This window comes from Nelumbo nucifera, chromosome 6 (assembly GCF_055504915.1).
Source record: "Nelumbo nucifera cultivar China Antique chromosome 6, China Antique-T2T, whole genome shotgun sequence".
In the NCBI taxonomy this organism is placed as follows: domain Eukaryota; kingdom Viridiplantae; phylum Streptophyta; class Magnoliopsida; order Proteales; family Nelumbonaceae; genus Nelumbo; species Nelumbo nucifera.
Window position 1 is genome coordinate 6,345,125 of NC_142654.1, and position 16,043 is coordinate 6,361,167.

At 39.2% G+C, this 16,043-nt stretch overlaps 1 protein-coding gene across 1 annotated transcript; it reads right to left on the reverse strand.

Moving 5' to 3' along the window:
• Positions 1-1,340: 1,340 nt before the first annotated feature.
• On the reverse strand, positions 1,341-4,705 carry LOC104604464 (uncharacterized). Its single transcript, XM_010268800.3, has 2 exons — positions 3,780-4,705; positions 1,341-2,895 (listed from the first exon to the last, which is right to left on the reverse strand). The coding sequence occupies exons 1-2, from the start codon at positions 4,370-4,372 to the stop codon at positions 2,235-2,237; spliced, it is 1,254 nt and encodes a 417-aa protein (XP_010267102.1). The 5' UTR covers positions 4,373-4,705; the 3' UTR covers positions 1,341-2,234.
• Between the last annotated feature and the right edge of the window lie 11,338 nt (positions 4,706-16,043).

Genomic DNA, 16,043 nt, shown 5'->3' on the forward strand with positions numbered 1-16,043 from the left:
CAAAGGTAGCACGGCGCAGGAGGAGGTCTTCTAGTTGATTGGTGGCCCTGGTAGCTTGGGCCTCCTTGTGGCTTCTTCCCTTGTTGGTAAGTGTAGGGCTTGTTCACGGGCACTGGCTTCTCCTTTGTAGGGGTTGATTGTGAATCTCCCCCACTCAAACTCATGGTACCTGGGCTGGATGGTCTTTGCACATCTTCTTTAGGTGTTCTCAGATCAACAAGCTGTTCAACTATGGCCATGGCGGTGGCGAGGTCCTCAACCCCGCGTCGCTGGAGTTCGAGCTCAGCCCATGGCCTGAGACCATCCATAAAATTGAACAGAAGATCCTTGTCTGACATGTCCGTGATCTCCAGCGTCAAGGCCGAAAACTCCTTGACGTAGTCATGTAGTGATTCTTGATGTCTGAGATTCTTCATTCTTCGGCGCGCCAAGTACTCTACGTTTTCTGGGTAGAACTGCCGCTTGATCTCACGCTTGAATCCAACCCAAGTGTCGATGGTACGGGTTCCACGTTCAATGTCTTGGCAACACCTACGCCACCATAATATTGCTATATCAGTCAAATACATAGCAGCTGTACGTACCTGAGTTTGGTTGTCAATGATGCCAGTGGCAGAGAAATATTGCTCCAGTTGCCACAAGAAGTTGTCAAGCTCCCTAGCATCCCGGGCACCCGAGTAAGGCGTTGGCTCTCGGATCTTGATGTTCATGGAAGCTAGGGTGGAGGGAGTGCTTGGTGTGTTGGCCACTGCCCTCTTTAGGAGAGTCATCTCATCTCTCATCTCATCCAATTGCGCTTGGAATTTGTCTAGCAAGCCTTGTAGGCTGCTTTGGGAAGGCCCAGCTCCCGAATTCTATATGGTGGTGTGCATGTCTCTGAAGGCGCCATTGAAACGTCCTTCTAGTTCCACCACTGCATTCTCAACCGTCTCTAGGTTGAGGTGGAGTTCATCAACCCGGTCTCGGGTTTCTCCCACTGTCACCTCGCAACGTAGGAGGCACATGTCCACGGTAGCTAGTTGGTCGACTGATTTGTCGTGCTTGCTAGCTTTGGGTGTACGCCCCTTTGGGGCTTGTGTCTTGGTAGGTTCGTCAAGTGGAGCTTCGTCGGTATCGTGGGCTTGAGTCCGCCCATGTGGTGTGTCATCGGAAACGCCCCGATTGCTCTTCATTGGGTTGATGTAGGGACGAAGACGGTCCAGAGTATTTGTAGGAGCACCTGCTCTGATACCAACTGCCACGGGGGTAATCGTTGGGGCCCCGTGCGGCACTCGAAATGGGCGAGTAAGCCTACGAAACAAAGCAAACACACACACAAAGGCAACAAGAAGGCACATGAATTAGCAAAAGGCTACTTGTATTGCATTAATCAGTGGTAAGCACAAGCACACAGTACAGTGTCGAGGGGATCTCGTGCTTAACCTTTACACGCTTATGAGCTCACTCGACTACCTACCTCCCCTCAAAGAGTACGTTAAGCTTTTGGGGGAGTGACAATAGGAAACATCAAAATGATGGAAAAGCATACTAAGTAATTACAATAACGCCATTGGCGGTCCCCCTTACAAAATACAAGTAAAGCCCACCCATGACACACATGTTGACACCATGAAGGCACGCAGTTGGCACTCGGATGGCTCACTGTAGGTGCTTGATGGCGCGGCGAAGGAGTCACTTGTGACAATAGTTCATACTCCATATTCCATATATGTGTGTCCATCCAATATCCATCCTATCGACCCATGGATCCCACTCTCTAAAAGACATTCTGATTTCTGACTCAACCCCCAAAGCAAAAACTGATGGTACATAGTAAACCTCAACTTTAAGTGCTTATTAAAAAGCAGATAAATGTCAACATGCATGCAACTCCCAATTTTTCTGTCGGTAGAGTTTCAACCTTCAATCAGTATGAATTATTAAATTATAAATAAAATTGTAATTTGACATTCCTGTAAGAAATTACCTCGCATCTCTCTGCCCTCAAATGTCTGTAGGACCAAAAATTAGCAAAAGAACAAAAACAAATATGTGATTTAGGAGACCAAAATCATAAATAATCAACACTTAAAGAGAGCCCCCAAAACCAAACCAGAGGCCACCCTTCAATGTAAAACCAAGTGTTGAAAACTGAAAAGAAGGGCCAAAAGGGAAAGAACGAATAATGGATCATATATTGTGTATTCGAACCTGTTAATACAAGCTCCCGATGACAAAAATTATTTCTTAATTAATTAAGAAAGGTACTCTTGCTGGTAACGGCAGAGCTCTTTTCTCAGTTTACGTGAAAACAGCCTGCAGGCATCCATGCTAAGGTCGATTGCTGCAGAAAGCGCAACAAAGAGGGCGGCATCGGCCGTGCTCTTTACATGCTGCACTCCTACTTGAACCACTGGCTTACTGACCTTCCCTTCACCTTCCACTGTGGAACCCATTACAAATCCTCTACGAGATGACGACGAGCTGGATGCAGTATCTCCAACCAAATTGGTATCAATGCAAAATTGGCCACCCTTCCGAACACTCATGGTGGATTCAGCAAAGGGAACCCCAGTGTTAGTGCCGGTGTCAGTGACAAGCTCGAATTTGTAGCCAAGGCCATCAGCGGGTCCTCTCTCACGCCAGGCCTCCAGACGTCCCCATGGCTTCCAGCTGCTGACAGAAAACCCCTGAGGACGGAGGATGAGCCAAGCGCCGGGGTTGGAGCGCGACACTCGGTCTGAACCTGGGGAGGGGACAAAGGGTGTTATCATGGATGCAGCGGCCACAGGGGAACCTGACAGATCATATATCATTATCATCCACCCTTTTCTCTCCCTCCCCAGCCTGTCTCTCTCCTTCGAAAAGGATTTCATCCATCCTCCACCCCTGTTGTTGGAATCTAGTCGCAGAGATCTGAAGACAAGAAACCTACATGAGTACTCAACTTGACCAACATGATCGATTTTGTTTTAATCAAGAAATATAACAGAGGAAAGTCAAATATAAGGACACACACAACCACCAAATTGAAGTACCCAATAAAAAAAAAAAAAATTGGAATTAATAACAACAATAACTCAACCACCATAACTAAACAAATGCAAATGGGAGGGTCTATGTCTCTTAAGGTAGTTGGTCTGGGGACAGTTATGGCGGTTCTGTTGATCTAAGTTTCAGAGCTTATTATTTTAAATAAAAATCAATGGTTAACCTAATCAAATTGCATTAAAATTTTGATTTTTGCAGCAAAGAAGAAGAAGAAAAAGTGGAATAATTAAGATTTTGCAGGAATCAAACTTAAAAAGCAGAGCAATAACAATGGTTGTTCAAGAATCCACTTGAATTGCATTTACATGCTCTGAGTTGAGCTAATAATAACCATACAAGGATTATTCAACCCTTCAAGTAGACAAACAATTTCACAAGTTATAAAACAAAACAAACACACAACCTAAATGAGCTTTAACTTAGCAAGCAAACTCAAGCTAGTAGCCTGGTATTAATTGTGGTTTGCCACGTGGGTTTGTTAAACGGAGACTTAGGCTTTTTGGAGTCTGGATTAGCTGCACTTCGATGGCGGTGTTAAGGGATGTTTGACCGATAATAAGTAATACCCCACGTCAACGTATATATATATGCCCCAGCCCCACAACGGCACAACCACAACTAATCCAATCTCTCACTTCGCGTGCATGGCCGGCGTGGGGAATTATTATTGGTTAATCAGCCCTAATACAGCATTAAGTGCAGCTAATCCGGATTCGAGAAAAGGAGGAAAACATGAAATAAAAACTCACCGGGATCTCGAATTCCGATCAGCACTAAACTTGCAACTGAAGACCGGTTGCCTGATATTCCCCTGGATCTGAAAAACTACCGGGCTGCACTCCGGCTCGCCACCAAATTGAAACACGAAACGTGGATCCGGTTCCGATCGAATCACAAGGTGCAACCGAGCCGATGACTTATCGGAGTCTTTGCCCAGCTTCATCCACCCGTTCTGGAACATACAAGTGCGATGCTCGGTACCTTGGAGGTTGAAGGTCATGTGAACCCGGCCCAGCAACTTCGCTGAGCTAATCCCGCACGTGCGACTCATGCGGCCGGTGTATACCGAGACATGGAGTGTGGTCTGCTTGCCGGAGAGACGCCGGAGGAAGAGGGGATCAAGGTGGAACCCGGCGGAAGAGGTGGTGGACTCCGGTGGGGAGTCGCCGGGGGTGGTGGAAAGAGGGAGGATAGCAGTTTGGGATGAGAAGTTTTTAAGACGGAGTTTGCAGAAGCATGGGGTAGTAGAAGGGTGTACTTCTGACCCGGCGTGCTTGCTGGCGACTGGTAGTTTTAGAGCGAGCCCCTCAACGATGACTCGAACAAATGGGCACGGATCCATGGTCTGCTCGCTCTTCCTGATTTCCGTCTCAATTGCTCTTGGGTATCGATCTGCAGCCAGGAGGTTAATCGATGGATTCAAAGACGACGACGAAAGATTTGTAGATTACGAGGCAGACGTCGAATGCGTACAAGGACAGCTTCACTCTTCACACTCTTCACACTCTTCACTCTTCAGAAACATCTATGCTCTGATGCTCATGGACTGGAATAGAATACTACTGGATGTCTGTCAGCTCAGCTGCTTATTAAAGTTTTATTTCTCTCTCCTTCTCATTTTCTCTCACCAGTCTCCACATTTCTTTCTTTCCTTCTTTTTTCTTTTTCTTTAGATATGTAGTTTAGTAGTTTCTGCTATTAATTTTTCTTCTAGCGGGGAAATCCATACGAGAAAAAGAAAAGCATCTAAATTCTAAATTCCAATTTTCTTTTTTCAATTTTGAAAATTATTATTCGGTATATATGGGCCCCAATTTATCAAAATAATAACAATAATAAAGAATCGATTTTGGCCGTTTGATAAATAGCTGTCATATGATGAACAACAGATCAAACTGCACTAATCCAGTATATGTACTACTTTACTGTTAATAAACAGTTATCATGCCCAAAACGCCGGCCCATTGATTCAGAGAATCTAAAGGTGCAGAGGCTGGAAGCTTGAGATCCAATCAGATCATGATCATAATGGCTCATCTCTTCCCATCATATAATTTATAATTTGGTGATCTATCCATAACATATATTATTAAGAAAAGAAATCTTGAATGTATTGTTGAAATGATAGTTTAATTCGATTAATACAAAAACAATTACACATCATTGTTAGGCAAAGCTCTTTTTACGTAGTTAAGCAAAGGACCACAAGAGGTCCAAAAACAGCTGGTTCTTGGTTGTCACCACGGTGTCAACGGTGATGTAAGCAAATTGTTATCTCAATCGATTGGACGGAAATATTGACGTGTCATTTTTATCATGTTCTGATCATCCATCTTGCATATCTCAACAAATCTCAACTGGGATTAGGTTTAACAAATCTTGTTTTCCCATTCCACACGTACACTATTAAAGCTTTCTTTCTATTTGATGACTTGGTGGTGTGTATGTGTATACTCGGTTGTCAATTGTCATGGATAAGGTCCATGCAATTGGGATCTTCTATTTGAATGAAATTGTGATTTATCAACTCTGTGCAAGCAAAGAATGACTCATGAGTCATGAGACGTTCAAAGTTCAATAATCTGGAGTTGACTGCGGGCCCCACGCATGGGACCTAAATCAGACGGCTGCACGTACCTTTTGTACGTTGATATAGACTAGCAACATTGATGGATGAGAGAGACGGATCACGTGGCCATAAATGATCATGAACATGGCCATTGTCTATTATACATTATCATATGGTTGTTGACGGGGGAAGGGGGAAGGGGGGTATTGTGACTGGAGCTTGGGATTCCATTAAAAAGCAGTAAGAATTTGCCACGTGGTAACGAAAAAAATAGTGTAAACGTCACGCTGTGGAGTGTGGACATACCGCAGGGCCTGGCAAGTGGCAAGGGATGAGTCATGAAACGGAAGGATTCTTGTTTCCTGAAGTGAAAGACTCTGAAATCTGACGCTGGTACATGATGGTTGTTTCAATTTTACGGCACCAAAATTCACGCAGCAACTTGGAGCTGGCGTTATAACTAATAGTCGAGCGGAGCTATATCGACATCTCGTATTTCCCTTTAGATATGTTATTTTAATGGCTTTCTTTTCTTACGCATGAGGAAAGGGAGGACGGAGAGAGCAGAGGCAGAGTTCACGTTTAATGATCCAGGACGGGCTCTCGTGGGATCAAACACCAAAGGACATTTTTTTGTTAATATATGGGGAAGTGAAGGGTGTTTCTGGTATCTAAGGAAATGACATTTTGGTTGGATAAAAAGGGAACATCAAGATGTTGGTTAGCATCGGATCCTGGTCAGCACAAAGCAGAAACCAAAAACAATCAAAGATAGCTGTGGAATGGTCTTGTGTGAAGAATGAAGAAATTTGGTCGATTGATTAACCACCCAAAAATTGCCAAAATCATCTTATCCTTGGTTCCTCGGATTCCATGGGAAGCAGAACACTCGTGTCTGTGACTATGTGCCTCTAGATCTTACTACTTCTTAGGCTCTTTGTTCCTTCCCTAGGTAGATGGATCGAGAGCCGTGGAGCGTTGAAAGGGAGGAACTCAAAGGTTGTGCTTGGTTTGAAAGAAAAAGTAGGAAAATGAAGGAAAATTAAGATAGAAAATTTTCTTACTTTTCTTTTCCTTTCCCTACTTTTTCCTTCAAACCAAACATAATCAAAATGTCGAGACTAATGGTGTATTGAGTCCACATTCCACCACAATATAAGGGTGTCTATTTGTTTTACAGTCAGAATTGGGCCTATTTGTTCTACAATCTGAATCGGAATAAGAATGATCTATTCTCATAGTCTGTTTGATTTAGACAGGAATCGAAATGGGAATTGAAATCAATTGGAGTGGAATTTCATTCCCAAAGGAAGGGGGGGGGGAGAGAATGGCCATTCTCTCAAATGGGGGAATATCATTCTAAATCTGTCCAACCAAACAGTTGGAATCGAAATGGATCATTCTGATTCCCGATGCCTATTCCTACAAACCAAAAGGTGCCCTAATTATCTAATAATGGCCTAGTTGCCCATACCTCTCTCTCTCTCTCTCTCTCTCTCTGAGGAATGGCAACAGGGCAAAATCCTAACCCCATCTCTGTCCCCATAGGAAACAAAGATCCTTGAATTTTCTCTGCCCCACTCCAATCATTCCTATTTGTATACCTACAAATTTATTTATTTCTTTATTTTTTTCAAACCTACCTAGACCAATATAATATTATATAATATAATTTATAATATGACATTATACAATATAGTCGAGGTGAGTTTGGGGCCGGGGTCAGGGCAAGGTGAACAAATACCATCCCCATCTTCTCCCCGATCCCTAGAGTTTTAGGTTTCTCCAAACTCGCCATGAACCCCAACTAATGGTCAAAAAACCCGCCCTGACCGAGGTGGGGTGAGGGGACCCCACTGGATGTACCCCACATGTACATGTCAACATACATTGAAAGCATCTCATGCACTTGTAATTGGGAGATGTTCTCAATATATAGTTCGGATGTGCTGTGGGGCGCAGATATGAAGTCTCTTAAGAACATATTTAAATGAATAATATATGGAACAAATACTTTCGTTTTGTTAAGATAAAATTTTATTTACAGCAGCAGAAACCTAGATAATACACACAGCAGGAAAAAACAAAGACTCTCCACACCTATGTGGTCCACCAATGTCTGAGTTTTATCATTAACGACAAGAAATGAAACCCACCTGAGCGGACCATCTGTGAGCATACAAATTTTGTGCTTATGTCCACAAAGACAAGAGGTATGGGATTGAAACTTGGGCCATGCGAAGAAGAGAGAGATGTGATCGATGGACTAGCAAATATTCCATTTTGGGCTTGCTGAGTCAATTGATTTCCAGGCGTAGACTATTGATAATTGAACCTACAACAGTCTTATTTTGCTCAGAGAGGACAACTAACTGGACTCCGAAACAAAATACATAAGAAACAATATTTATGCTAGACATGTGGCCCCTGTGTCTTTGCTTCAGCTGTAAACTAGCTATGTGCCTATGTGATCGATCATCTTATTCGACTGCCAATTCGTTGCCTGGGTGCACATATCAGCTGCCGTATATTCTGTTGTCGATTGGACAATTATTCTTGGTTCCTTCTATAATTTCAACCAACTACTAAAAATGGAACAAGACCACATGAAACAATGTGTGATTATCCTTCTTAGCTGCCACACACAAGCCTATTGTGTATTCCATATCGATCCCTGTTATAAAAATTAAATATTGCTCTAGCAATTGATTAATTGATTAATTGAATTCCCATAGTAATACGATTCACATTATTAAGGTAATTGATAGGAATAGGGAGCTGGAAAGCAACACTATTTTCCATGCCCGAGAGAACCTACCTCTAAGATAAGCAACACTAATTTTGATACTTGAGACTCTTTTTCTTTTTCACTGTTAAGGTTCGTTTAATTAATTAATTAGTGGGACTCTTGTGATGTATGAGATTTGTTAAGTTAAAGATAAATAATAGAAATATGTAAGAGTATACAATTGTTTCATATAATAATTAATAGTTATTTATATTTTATATATTACTTTTAATAATTTTTTTATGATACAAAAATAATAATAATTAATTTTAGATAGGGTTGTTTAACAAATTTAGGAATGTCAATTTTCCCCATTTATAAGCTAACCAAAATAGAACGACCCAACCATATACACATATATATATTAAATATATTTTTTAATATTGAAAAGTGAGAAAATTCCAATATTTCTTAGGATAAAATATTTTATATCATAAATTTATTTATTTTAATAATTTTATTGTATTTTTTTAATTTAAACTTAATTTTTTAAGTTTAAATCTTTTGAACTGATCAACCAAACCGAAAATTGACCCAAACCGATATAACCTGAGTGACAAACTCCCCAACCTCAACAGGTCGATTTGGTTGGCCAAACAACCTGCAACTGAACTAAACTAACTCATGAGTAATAGTTTAATCTCTAATAATTATTAGAAATTTAGAGCAAAAATACACAATAAATTAAATTTAAAAAGATAAATAATAATAGTTTAAACTCCAATAATTATTGAAAATTTTCATTAAATAACAAAAAAAATATATTTGTACATAATTATTGAAAATATATTTATCATAAAAAATAATAAATAATTACTAAAATACAATAAATTTAGTATATATAAATATATATTAAATATAAATTAAGTTTTTAAAATTATATTTAATAAAAAATAATTTTTTTGAAAGTTATTTTCTTGAATTATTAATTGGTATAAATGAAATTAGTTATTTACAATATTATTTATTTATTGAAATAATATCATTATTTAAATTTTAAAATATCAATTACTTATTGAATTTATTAATCCATAAAATAATAGTACTATTAATACATAATTTTGTTATTTTAACGATTTAAAATCTTGTTATATTAAATATTTCATTATTTAAAATATTTATTTATTTAACTAAATATTCAAAATCTTAATCTATTTATTATAATTAAAATTTATTCAGTAACTATTTAAAATATATTATTAACTGATTTAAAACATTAATTTTAATATTTTGTTATTTAAGATACTTAGTTATTGGAATATTTAAATAATATTTCATTTTTAATGTTAGATTTTTATTATGTGAATAACATTTAGATTGAATAATCCAAAAAATCATAATTTATATTGTTTGTGCATAATTTTGTAAAAATATATAATTAATAATAATATGAATATTATTAAATCGATTATAATTAAATTTTTCTTTTAAATAAATATTTTAAAGTTATTATATAATTTTGTTAGAATATTTAAATAATTCTTAAATTTTTTAATTCAATCTTTCTTTAGATAGATTAGATAAAAAGTGGGGGAGAAGATAAATAAGAATTAGAGATTATTTAGGAGAGAAAACTCTCTATTAAATTAGAGATAACTTAGGAGAAAGTTGGAGATAGTAGGGGATGTTTTTTTGGAGAAATTTTAGGATATTAGATTATTTAGGTTATTGGAATGTGTCGGAGAGAAAGAGATATTTTAGAAAGATTTTTTTAGGAAAAGTAGAGTTTCTAATTGATAGTTTTAAAAATGACATGGATTAAAAAATTTAAAAATTAAAAAACTAAACAAGAATTGAAAAAATCAGCATTGAAATCAGAATCAGAATCAGTAGAATCGGCTTGAAAAAAATTTCATTCCCAAGAGAGGGAGATGGGATGCCCATTCCCTCAAATAGGGAAATACCATTTTCTCCAGAATGGTCATTTGAATCTCGATTTTAGCCCCCTATTCTCACAAACCAAACAGGCCCTAAGTTTTCTTCTCAATTTGACATGGACCACTATTTGATATGGGATCTAGAGGTAATTATTCTCAGCCGGGTCTAATCCAGAAATTCCAGTCTCTGGTCTAGATTTTGTGTTCAGGCCTGGCTCAAATGTGTTGGTTCCGGGTATCTATGGACTTAAGAGGGGGTCTGCAGTTTTTTTTTTTTCTTTTCTTTTTTAACAAAGTCTCTGTTATCAGACTTTCTGGTATATGTCTTTCTGGCATCATATGCCAAGGCCAAAAATAATCAGGTTGTATTCATCAACGCCATGGGGGTTGATTGGTGAAAGCTCTCTCGGTATAATATCCTTCTAGCATTATATGGCATATGCCAAGGCTAAAAATCCCACAACATTGTAGTTGTATGTTCCTCCTCTGAGTTTGGATTTGCTCCTTACGGAGCACGTTTCACACTGACCTCAGCACGTTCTAGTCTACTTCTACAACATCTCCCATGAATAAAAATTAAGATATTTTAAATGCATGACTGAACGCGTGCTGTGAAATTAGTGTGAGACACGCTGAAACGTGATGTAAGGTCGGTGTGAGACATGCTCTATGAGAGCAGATCCGAACTGATCTCCTCTACCGACTCTTTAACAATACCGTTGCTCTTATTTCCTTGCTGGCACAACGAGAATATGTTTTAGTGGCATATCATTGTAAAGGACCTGGTCCGTCTCTATTGGGCTTATATTGGACCAGATTGAATTTTAATTCCATAGTTTTTCACACTTGTTAGCCACAAATTAAGACCTCATTATACATAATCAACGTCCATCGTCATAGTTAGGAAGTCAATCATGGTTGAAGGCATCATCGGAGCAAGGTTAGCTTCAATTACCACTGACCTTTGTTTCAAGCACCGAACTAAAAAACAAAAAGATTAAGAAAGAAAAAATGACATATGAGTTGAGTTGATTGAAGCCAATGATCACAATCTGGGTGTCAAATAAGACAAATGGTCTCTCACCAGCACAGAAAACTTTAAAATAAACTAAAGCTCTGAGTCTCTCACAGAGTTTGATACATATTCTGGGGCTATTATACTGATTAAGTAGGATTTGGATCTTAAACATGGCCTCCACATGCAATAAGACCATTAATATATATTTGACTAATTACAAAATGATATTGAAGCCATTTGTGGTTCATTTTATTAATAATTCCAATTAAATATGTTATTTTTACCGGTGACTAGTTGAGTTGCATGTGCATAGGGATGCAAGTATCCGATTTAAAGAATTTACATGCATTAGGCCTGGGCTTTTAAATTGGGTTCGTTCATTTTTTTTTTTTTAAATCTCAGCCTGGATCTGCCCAAATTGCAACGACCCATAAACGAAATTATTCTGCCCATGGCCACTTAACCCAGTCTTGCCCAAAAATCCAATATTATCATCTCTCATTCACACACTCAACCCAGTCCCAATACAAACAACCAAAAACAAAAAAGAAAAGACAAGCCAGGCTTAAAATCTAGTCCACAAAGTAGGAAAAACAAGTTGATTAATTTTGGATGATCATGGATTTGAGTTTTTTTGGGAAACATTTATTCAAGTAAGTGTACTTATCCATATTCTTTTATTTCCTAAGTAAATAAGGTAATGGTTTTTTTAGTCATAGATATTCATTATTACAAGGGTCATTTTTGCCCCATCCAAGTATTGGCAATTTTTTGCTAGGTGGAAAAGTCATATACCCATCACTTATTGGGTAAGTAATTCCCAAAAAAACACGAGTTTTTCGGTTAATCTCATTGACTAAAGCCTTCAGCATGGAAGATACTCTTATCGGAGACCCCTTTCAGGTGTTCACGGACATCAAATTCAAGCTTCCAATGGAGAGGTACAAGGAACACAATATAGTAGTCCACGGGTGGACGGACTTGATCTACGATAAAAGATGCTAGACGAGCCTGAACGCAGGCATGTTCCTCATCTGAAACTATGATTGGTCGATGGAGTTTATGGACACCTGGGCAAAAATTGGGCCGCAAACACCGAATGCAGCCGTATATCGGAATCGTAGCAACCAGAGTTCTTCCAGCATACCTTGTAAACAGTGAATCGAGCCTTGGAAAATACACCTTTCACAATTCCATACGCACACCCGGTCATGCTTGCCTTGAATGTGTCTACCTACAATAATCGAAGTCGTGTGAGTTCCATGACCATTTGCATGCATCCTTCAGAGGTTGAAACTCAACAATTTCGTTGGTCCCTTCCATTCTATCGAATCTCCCCGTCGCTTCATGGCCTTTAGAGAAAAACCTAGCTCCGATGAGCTTCCGGTTACAATGAGCAAAGCTGAATTGAACTCCAATCTCATAGACACCTTTCCATCGAGTCGAAACAGAGCCAAAATTCAGATCGGAGAAGCTCCACCGCTTAGGCCAGATTCCAGTTATAACATTGGAACTTTAAATTAGATTCCGACTACATGCCCTGCAGTCAAAGCTGTTAGGGTTTGAAGAGGAAGATTGAAGAGCGATAAGAGGAAGAAAAAGAGAATAGACATGGGGAAGAGAGTGGTAGCCATCGGAGACATGAAAACTAAAAACTGAAAAAAAGTAATGTCTCTAAGAAAGAGCAGAGACTAAAGACTAGTAGTGGGGGAAGTGGAATCCACACTTAGCAAGCGAGTTGTTTACTTTGTTACAACACTTGTCTAATCCCTAGAACCAAGGCAACCACAGCCGATCCTCAGAAAGTAGGGAAAGAGATGGCCCCTTCCGCCGTCAACTGCTTCTCGTCTCCCCCTTGGGCAACCCTGGTTGGTTCCTACTCGCTCAAGTACGACGTCGAACAACCACCTATTCTGTTCGACGACTCAAGTTCCAACAAGGTGGTCGGGCCATTGACAGAGAAGATGCTCCATTTGAATCACCCGAATGTCATTGCTTCCATGACCCTTGCTGTCTCCGATGTCGCGCAAGCCTAACCTATCCTCTAACAACAACATCCTTTTACTCTTTATTTGAGGGAATATAGGATTATGCAAAGGACGATGAACACTGTGAAGGGGAAGGTAGTGGAGGGAAGAATTATTGGAAACAAAACATTTACGTTTAACAGGAGGAGAAGAGTGGCTCCGATGGTGTTGGAGGGTATTTTAAGAATTTTAAAAAATATAACAATTATTGATAGTGCACGGTCCGATCACTCCTAGCTGGTGGTTGCGTGGCTCCTGAATGATATCTGAGATAGAGAAGATGAGGAATTTCCGGGGAACTTGCTCGACGGGAACACTCCGACGCTTAAATTAGAGCTCTGTGAAAAAATGCAAAGAGAGTAAAGGAGGCTAAGAGTGTAGATAGCGCGAGTATCAAAAGATTACCCCTACCCTTTGGGATTGGGGCTACTTATAATAGAACTCTATCAAATCAGGCCCACCTGCCTCTGTCAGGGCAGATATAACCGCCACTGTCGTCCTGCCATAGCTGTTACAGACAGGGCTGAGGTGGCACGTGCGGGGCCGTCGTTGTAGGGTACGTACTTGTCAGATGTAAAACATCTTCCAGAGGTGGCGGGCACAACACCGTCTGACAAAAGACGTGGCCACAGTCTCCAGGTTTGTCAAGTACAATTGTCAGGCAGGAGATCTTCCTGCAATATGCCGAACTGCTCTTCCGCGAGCTACCCTGTACCGAGCTACCCTATAAGTGGCGAGCTACACCGAGCTGTCTGTAAGTGGCAAGCTGCTTGTAGCAAGTTCTGTCGAGCTGCTTGACCCGAAATGTCTCTACCTCGGGGTGTCTAGAGGCGGATCGGGGTGTTCCTTTTTTGGAGTGGCCTAAAACCCACTGGGAGGAGCTTGGGCATTAGGAAAAGTCAGGGGGCCCCGAGCTCGGAGCGCCCCAGCCTTGGGAAGAGGGTGCAAGCCAAACGACTCTCGGCGAGTAGCCTAACCCGTCGAGTTGCCAGATTAAACTCAGTGAACCCTTCCCACCAAGTTGCGGTTACGCTTGCTGTACTGTCACGCTGAGTCATTGCTTAAGCAAGTTTACACCCACGTGTCCCCGTGCTATGAAGTTAGGCCAAATCACCCTCCATCAGTTATGTAATGTTACATATAAATGAAACGGTAAGAGAGATTTTAAACAATTTTCAGAAAAATTAAGAAGACTTTAAGATAGTACATAAATAGAATTAGCCAATTTCCAATTTCCAAATCCCCAATCCCAATCCCAGGTAAAAATGGATTTTAATCTCAAATCCTCACTATAACGAACCAGAGATCTTATTATTAAACGACTTGGAACCTTCACAAACCCAACCACTTATAATCCACCTATTTGCTTAGCCCATTAGATGGGTTTAAATGGCTAGGAATGGATATCCATGGGCCACTAAGAAATGGATCTTGAGTTTTAGAAATTAAAGTGGGATTTATTTCTGCAAGTTGAAAAATGATCATGTATAAAGATTGGCATATATACAACAAAAGAACTATTTTAGACTGAAGTGTAGATACAACGTGATTAACGTACCAAAACCGACATTAGGACACCCTTCCGAAATGCCATTGCTTTTACATAAATAACTTCTCATGAGATTAAAGCCTAAGCTTTATAAGATGATTCAGAGTAAAAAGTCAAAACCCAAACCCGGACATACTCGCTCTTGGAAACGTCGTACCGCAATTTTTTTTTTTAATTTTATTTTATTTTTGACTTGTGTTATCAATCCAATAGCTCTATTACCCATCTATACTGGTACAATAGTAATAAAAATCTCTATCAATTTGTAACTCTATATATGGTATTAAAACCCCTTCTACTCAGTTCTTTACGGAGCTCAATCCAAGACAACCCCCTGTTAAAGGCGTTTGAATACTCATCCGTCAGAGGCTTCTAATGTAAAATGCTTACCTGTTATATACGACGGAGTGTCAATAAGCATAGTCAAATTGTCAGTGATTTTATAAATAGTAGGGGTGATCATGGGCTGGGCTTTGCATTTATGATAATGGTTATAGTTTAGGCCTAGGCCCAATTCGGTCTGGCCTGAGGTTTCGGGTTTGAAACATAAGTCCTAGTTTAAGTCTATACGGACTCGAATCGGATTGGGCCTGATTTTGGATTAATATCTTTCATATATAAAATGTTATAATATTTTATATTAAATGACATAATATGTATATAAACTTATTTTATACATTATATAATATAAAATATTATATATGATATAAATTATACATGTCATGTTATAATATTTATATATAAAGTATATAATATAATGTAAAATAACATGTATACATTATATACAAAATGAATAAATTTAAATATATGTGGGTCAGCCTGAGCCCGGACTGGGCTCGAAATATTAAACCCAAGCCCGACCCTAAAATTTCCGGGTTTGATATAGGCCCCCTAGACCATTGAGAATTTAAATGTACATCAATTTTCATCGATGAGAACGGATGTAAATGTACATCGATTTTCATCGATTAACAATGTAAAAGTCATCCAAAAAATAGGATTGCATCAATTTTCAATATAACTTTTACATGAGAAACACTGGTGTAATTTACACCTGTGTAAATGCAAAAATAAACTGGATATAGAGTTTTACACTAGAAACAAACAGCTGTAAATGCAAAATCTACTATTGCGTTTTACCTCAATCAAACCAAACGCAGCCTAAAACAAATCCTACTACCTGCA

Excerpts from the sequence above, each read along its gene's own strand:
- LOC104604464 (XM_010268800.3), bottom strand. The coding sequence starts at position 4,372 with ATGGATCCGTGCCCATTTGTTCGAGTCATCGTTGAGGGGCTCGCTCTA. Across the intron at positions 2,896-3,779 it reads GATCGGAATTCGAGATCCCG|ATCTCTGCGACTAGATTCCA; the intron begins GTGAGTTTTTAT and ends TCTTGTCTTCAG.